This window comes from Penaeus monodon, chromosome 12, assembly GCF_015228065.2.
Source record: "Penaeus monodon isolate SGIC_2016 chromosome 12, NSTDA_Pmon_1, whole genome shotgun sequence".
Lineage (NCBI taxonomy): Eukaryota > Metazoa > Arthropoda > Malacostraca > Decapoda > Penaeidae > Penaeus > Penaeus monodon.
Window position 1 is genome coordinate 13298057 of NC_051397.1, and position 7500 is coordinate 13305556.

At 39.2% G+C, this 7500-nt stretch overlaps 1 protein-coding gene across 1 annotated transcript in view; it reads left to right on the forward strand.

The window, feature by feature from the left end:
* The window catches only part of LOC119579315 (WSCD family member AAEL009094-like), a gene marked incomplete at its 5' end in the record, with an annotated part of 9311 nt that overhangs the window by 560 nt on the left and 1251 nt on the right, over window positions 1-7500 (forward strand). Inside the window, 3 exons of the mRNA XM_037927078.1 lie at window positions 203-313; window positions 5283-5418; window positions 7245-7500. The exon at window positions 7245-7500 is cut by the window's right edge and continues 1251 nt beyond it. Coding sequence (XP_037783006.1) covers window positions 203-313; window positions 5283-5418; window positions 7245-7500 — 503 coding nt within the window. The remainder of the gene's footprint in view (window positions 1-202; window positions 314-5282; window positions 5419-7244) is intronic.

Genomic DNA, 7500 nt, shown 5'->3' on the forward strand with positions numbered 1-7500 from the left:
TGTCCATCTCTCTCTCTCACTATCGCTTAATGAAATATATGATGATGATAACATCGCAGATGATAACAATTATTACAATAAAGAAAAGACCTTTTTTTTAAATCACCAACCTACCTCCTCTTATTTCCTCTTATCCTTCACCCTCTTTATCATTGTCTCCTTCTCCTTCCACAGGTCACAGGATACTGACGCGGAGCGAGAGCGTGTAACAGGAATACGAGACGGGACGGCCCTCATGAAGAATGGTTTCCCGGCGGAGTCTGTGTCAAATGGGTCCGTGGTGGTTGTCAAGACCCATGAGTGGGGCCCGGAGGTGGGATGGTGTTTGCTTGGCAGTTTCCTTCTGTGTGGGTGTGTTTTTTCATACATGTTGTAGTTTTATCAACTCACATTTTTCTTTCGTTCCTACTTTGGTTGGTTGGTTGTTTGGTTGGTTGTTTCTCTGTTTGTCTGTTTGTTTGTCTGGCTGTCTGACTGTCTTTCTGGCTGTCTGGCTGTCTGTTTGTCTGTCTTTCTGTCTGTCTGTTCTGTCTGTCTGTCTGTCTGTTTTTTCTGTCTGTCTGTCTGTTTTTCTGTCTGTATGTATGTATCTCTCTCTCTCTCTCTCTCTCTCTCTCTCTCTCTCTCTCTCTCTCTCTCTCTTCTCTTTCTCTCTTTCTCACTCTTTCTCTCTCTCTCTCTCTCTCTCTCTCTCTCTCTCTCGCAGTCTCCCTCACTTCCCTTTTGAAGAGGAGTATGAGAAGTAAGAAGAGAGAGGGAAGTCAGTAAAGGAGAGAGAGAGACAGAGAGAGAGAGAGAGAGAGAGATAGATAGTGATAGAGAGAGAGAGAGAAGAGAGAGAGAGAGAGAAAGAGAGAGAGAGAGAGAGAGAAGGGAGAGGAAGTGAAGAACCAGGCACAGAGAGATACAGAGGGACAAAGAGACGGATAGAGAAATCGACAGAGAGAGACATATGCAATAACGATATTCAGTACTAATGCAAAGTAAAAATCCATTTTGCAATCAACACTAAACCCATTTTACTTTCTGCGCGTATCCAGTGTTCATCGGATTACACGTCAAATTCCTCGTGATTATGAAAAAAAAAGAATATATAAACAAATAAAAATAAGCGAATCAAGAGAAAAATTAATCCGTAAATGATAGATAAATAGGTGAATAAATAAGCGAATAGACAGGGAAGAAAACGTATAAATGAATAAGTGAAAATATTCGCAAAAGGCCGCCTGAGGGACCCGCAGACCCACAATATATCTTCAAAGTTTGACAAGAAGGAGAATGACATCTTTAATGCAATTTCCTCCATCTTGAGATATAGATCTCGCTCTCCTCTTACAATTTTGCCCTCCTCTCCCCTCTCTTCCTCCTCCCCTTTTAATCTCCCTCTCCCTTATCTATCCTGCTATCCTCCTTTTGATCTTCCTCGTCCCTATCCCACTTCCTTTCTTGTCCTTCTCGCTCTCCATCCCCTCCCTTCTCCTTCGTTTAGTCCCTAACTATAACTTCCCTCTTTCCTGTCCTTATTCTTCTCCCTCTAACTTCCTCCTGTTTCTTTTCTCTTCCTCTTTTTCCCTCACTCCATCTTCCTCTCTTTCCCTCCCTCCACTTTCCACTCTTTCCTCCCTCCATCTTTCTCTCTTCCCTCCCTCCATCTTCCCTCCCATATAAGCCCTCTTTTCTCTTTTCCTCCTTAACCCTCTCCCTTCTCTTCCTATTCCCTAATCGCCTGCCTTCGCCTCCCTTTCATTCCCCTTTTCCCTTCCCCTCGACTCTGTAATCCCATTCCCTCCCTCCCTCCCAGACCCCTTCCCCTTCCTTTATCTCTAACCCTTCCTTCCCTCTCTTCTCCCTCACCCTACCTCCGCCTTCCAGCCTCCCCCTCCCATCTCCCCTCCCCACTCTTCCTCCTCTACCTTCTCCTCTTCTTCTCTTCCACTTTCTCCCTCTCATCCACTCCCTCCCTCCACCCCTCCGTATGCAGCGCCGATCATTTTCTCATTAGGACACAGATTAATCCAGGATTCATGATCCGGCTTTTACACGAACGCTGACTTGAGACTTTGTTGTTGTTGTTGCAGTCGGCATGTGTGGGTTTTTGAAGAAGGGGATACGCACTTAATTCTGTTTGTTGTTTGTTTTTATTTGTTGTTGTTGTTGTTTTAAATGGCGTCATATGAGAACGAATTCTTAAAAGTATTTATTTATAGATGTTTATGTTTCTGAGAGTGTATATTGCTTTACAAAATTTCTACTGAAAGACTAATTTCGTATTCAACAACAAAGTTTACGTTTTTTATTTGTTATTGTTTCTACGTTATATTTGTTACGGTTTGATTTGTTTTTGCATATAATTTTGGACGTCTAAATGCATTAGAAACGTTGACATTGATTTTCAAAAAGCTTACACTATGTCATTATTTTTTAACAGTATTAAATGCACGTTCACTTAAATGCTTAATACCATGACAAAATTCACTGTGCTTTTAAAAGTTACCTCTAAGCAGCTTAGTCTGTGTTTGTTCAGTGATATTGATACAAATAGGAAAGAATTAAACACAGAAAATGTGAAAAATATTACAGTTTATGTTTGAAATAATTTTGAATTGAAATCATAAACAGATCATGAAAAAAAATTAAAATAAGCATGTATTATCATCCTTGTTCAAATCATTAACGAGACTAAATGCAACAATAAATGTAGGAATAAATTTATTGCTTAGGAAATTGTAAGAGAAATCATATTAAGAAATATGATCTTTGTTGAAATTATGAATTTAATTAATCAGTTTATACTCCAGAAGTTGTCATAGAAATTGACCCTGTTACTACCACAGAAATTATTATAGGAAGCCAAACAACTACTTCAAGTCATAAACAACAACTAGAGTACTCAGGGTCTGTTAAGTACGCCGTAAGTAGTCTGAACCAGCTGATGTAGAAGAGGACTTGGCTCCTGTAGAGAGTTTGCTTTGTGTTAAGTTCGGCAATGGAGATTCAAGTTCGACAGTGGAGGAGGAAGAGGAGAAATGCGAGAAGGAAGAATGAAAATGCGAGAGGCACAAAGGAGGAAGATAAAGGAGATGCAAGTAATGCAGGAGATATGAATAACAGAAAGAAGGAAAGAGAGAAGATACATAATGCATAAAACACAAAGGAAAATGTAGGAAAAGACGAATAAGCTAAAAACAAAAGGAAATTCAAACAACACAGAATAGAAATAAAGACACGGATCCAGAAAAAAATAAAAAGATAAACAAAAAAAACAAAAAAAATCTTCAATCCACGAAAGGGTTCAATTCTACCAGAATTTACGGCGGGAAAAGAGTTTCGTCTTTTGGGGATGTTATGAGATCTGAAAGCAATTTGCCTTGGAGAGACAGAGGATAAAAATGAAATGGAATGAGAACTACAGGATCGGAGTAAAACTATTGACTGAGGGTGTGCGTGGGCGTGGCTACTTATTGAATGAAGGAGATGGGCGGTATGGCAACCACTAATTGAGAGATCATGTATGTAAAAGATGAGTAGATAGGGAAATGAAATAATGATATGAATTATGATAATGATGATATTATGATACTCACTGATAGTGATAATGATAGTAGTAGTGATAATGGTAATGATGAGGAGGAGGGCGATAGTGCTAATAATAACAATAATGATGATAAGTATGATAATAATGATAACGGTAACGATTACAATAATAGTTATGATAATTATATAGATAATACTAATAATAATAAATACAACAACAACAGTAGTAATATTAAGATAATTTTGATTATGATGATAGAAATGATAATGACAGTTATAACAGAAATAAGAATATAACTAAGAATAAGCGTAAGAATGATAACAATAATAGTTATGATGATAATGATAACGATAATAATAATGATAATAGTAATATTATTAATAATAACAATCATAATAATATAATAAACAACGACACAACATCGATATAATAATCTACAATAACACAACAGTATAGTACGGAAAGAAAAAAAAAAAACATACCATTTCACCTGGAAATAAACAAAGACCAGAGGATCGGATCAGTAATATGTATGGATGCGTAGGTAGGGAGTTTCTTTTTTTCTTGGCATTTAACAGAGAATGATAATAATGATAAATAATCGATAACAGATAACAACAGATTCATGGGCAGAGAATACGAGAATAGCCTTGCAGATCGCACAATAACAGAATCAAAGACAGATAATTACAGAATAAGGACAAAATATTACAGATAATAATAGAATTGAGGATAGGGGAATCGATGAACGATTTCCCGCTCCTACCGCAGACACACAAAAAGAAATCCCATTCTTTCTCGATCTAGCATGAACAAAACCGAAATATGTGCATGATGGATGATTTGATTTTCGCACGAGGCACGAGAACAGGTGTCTAGGTACTTATTCTCCCGGGTGTACAAAAACAAATGAACACTATGAATAAGGAATAATACGCTATGAATGCGCTTTGATTCTCCTATAACTCGTGATGCTCATTTGTTTTGTGCACCCTTGAGGCGAGCTGTGTAGGTGCTTGCTTACAGGATCGAAACCGAAAAGTTAATATATATGATCCTCTTCTTTATAAATTTCTATTCACCTTGCGTTCACTGGGAATAGAGAATGATTTATGATTTATGATTTATTAAATTTTGTATGATTTATAACTAACTGCACGTCTCACCCTTCTGTATGAGTAACTTAATTCTATCCTTTCTCCGAATCTCTCTCCTCCCCTAGCTCGTTACTTCACAAACACTTTATCTATCTATCTTTCATAATGTCTCTTAATTTCTCATTTGCATATATTTTCTCTTATTCCTTGATTATTCTGTCCGTTTCGTTCCTTAATACTTCATACCATTTCTCCCAGGGATATATTTTCTCCTTTGTTTCCTCGTCCTTCACGTTCTCTCTCTCTTTCTCTTTCTTTCTTTCTTTCTTTCTTTCCTTCTCTCTTTCTCTCTCTCTCTCTCTCTCTCTCTCTCTCTCTCTCTCTCTCTCTCTCTCTCTCTCTCTCATATCCCTCTCTCTTCTCTCTCTCTCTCTTCTCTCTCTCTCTCATCTCTAACTCTCTCTCCTCTCTCTTCTTCTTCTCTCCCTCCCTCCACTCCCTCCTCCCTCCCTCCCTCCCTCCCTCTCGTCCTTTCTCCAAACCCTATCTCATTCCTCCACTCCCTCCCTCCCCTCCCTCTCCCCTCTCCCACTTACCTACCCCCGCCCCCACTTAATCCATCCATCCCTCACTCTCTCTCTCCCCCACAGATGCGGAAGGCGTTTACCCGCGCCGTGCTCATCATCCGGGACCCCTACTTGGCCATCCAGGCGGAATTCAACAGGCAGAGCGGAGGCCACATCGGCCACGCGCAGCCAGATAAATATACGAGGGACCACGGACGGTGTAAGGAGGGGTGTGGGATGTGTGGGGGGGAGTTTGTTGGGGTGTGGGGGAGGGGGGGTATGTTGGGGTATGTGTGGGGTATAATAGAGTATGTGGGAGTATGTTTGGGGCATATGGGGGGGGGAGTATGTTGGGATATGTAGGAGTATGGTGGGGTATGGTAGAGCATGTGGGAGTTTGTTGGGGTATGGTGAAGTATGTGGGGGAAAAAAGGGTGAGAGCGTGTGTGTGTTTAATGTTGGGGGGATCAGTCTGCCTGGAGGTTTATCTATGTGCGTAAATGTGTGTGTGTGTGTGTGTGTGTGTGTGTGTGTGTGTGTGTGTGTGTGTGTGTGTGTGTGTGTGTGTGTGTGTGTTGTGTGTGTGAAGGACAGAATTATGCCAAGTAAAAAAAATCAAATTTATCAAACTTGATAAATTCATTAAGATAATCTGTTCCTTGGCAGATGCAATACCCTCCTCTTGTAGCAACACATCAGTCACAATTCATCAACTTAATTAATCCAACACAAGAACTAATCTAAAGAAAAAATCCTGTTTTAATTTGCTTGACTCTGCAAGCACTCACTGAAGAAATAAACACTCGGTAAAATGACAAGAATTTGGAACAGTTGGCAACCCTTGTGTGTTCCTTAATTCTTATGAAACTTTTCCCATCAAATTTCTCCTTTACGAAATTTGGATCATTTCCTCGTCGTGTTAAAGTTGGAAATGGAAGTTTGTTTATATATTGTTTATATATTGTTTATATATTGATCGACATTAGTAATACTGTCGTTGTTATGCTATTGTTTTATATATTCTCAGTTTCTTTATATTATGTCATCATCATGGGGGGGGGGGACTCCAGTGATAATGTTTTTGTTTTTAATTATTATCTTCATTGTCACTCTCATTTTCCTCTTTATTGCAGTATTGTTGCTATTGTTGTTTTTAATATTTTTATTTTTTATTTTTTATTGTTGCTATCATAATGCAAAATTCTTTCCAGAAAATAAAGAAAAAAAAAACTGATATAGCTTTATCATAAGTAACTACTTTCTTTAGGCCTATTTTCCTAATTTTTCCGTAACATTGCTTGACTTGACTTTACTTGAGCCTAATTTAGTTACTAAATTTAAACCCATTTTCGTAAATCAGGCTAAAAGTATCGTCCCATTTACTTCTATTTAAACTTCTTTCCCTGAAAAGAACCAGATTCGTAATATCAAACAGAAGTTCAGGATGAATGCCACAGTAGCTTTCAGTTAAACTTCTCGAGAAATGAAATCAAATCAAATTTCCTTCTTCTTCCGTTTCAGTCAAACTTTTTTCACAAACTGGATAAGAATTTGCTTTCGTCGGACACCAGCTAAACTCGTAATAGGCGAAAGTTTTACCGTGGCGGAGAAACGAAATCCCGTTATCAGCAAAATTTTACATTGAGTGAAAAGTTTCTTGGGACTTTTTTTTACGGGAGACAGGGATAATGTTAATGATGATAATGATGGTGATTATAATGACAATGATGCTAGTAATAATAAAAAAGATAGTGATAATGATGTTGAAAATGATAATGGTGATTATAATGATGATAATGATAATTAAATCAAAATAGGAAAGGATAGTGAAGCATTTATCCAAAAGCCTTCCAGATTTAATGCAGGCCTTTCAGATGCAATCCAAGCATTACTGTTCTAATCCCAGCTATCCAGTTGTAATCCAAGCCTTCCAGATTTATCCCAGCCTATTCCCCTCCTCCTAGGATATCCACATATATCCCAGGCCTTTTCTCCTCTTGCCAAGACAGCCAGATTTAACCCAAGCCTTCCTTTCCCCCCTCGCAGACTGGAGCAAATTCGTGACCAACAAAGCCATCTCGTGGATGAACACGACGCTGGACTGGCTCAAGTTCGACGGTCCGCTCCACCTGGTGTTCTACGAGGACCTCTTAGACAACCTCCCCGAGGAGATGAGGCGGATCCTGGAGTTCCTGGACCTGGAGGTGTCCGAGAGCAACTTCGACTGCATGATGCGGCACCAGGACGGCATCTACAAGCGGCGGAAGAGGCCCCTGAGCTTCGACCCCTACACGCCCAAGAT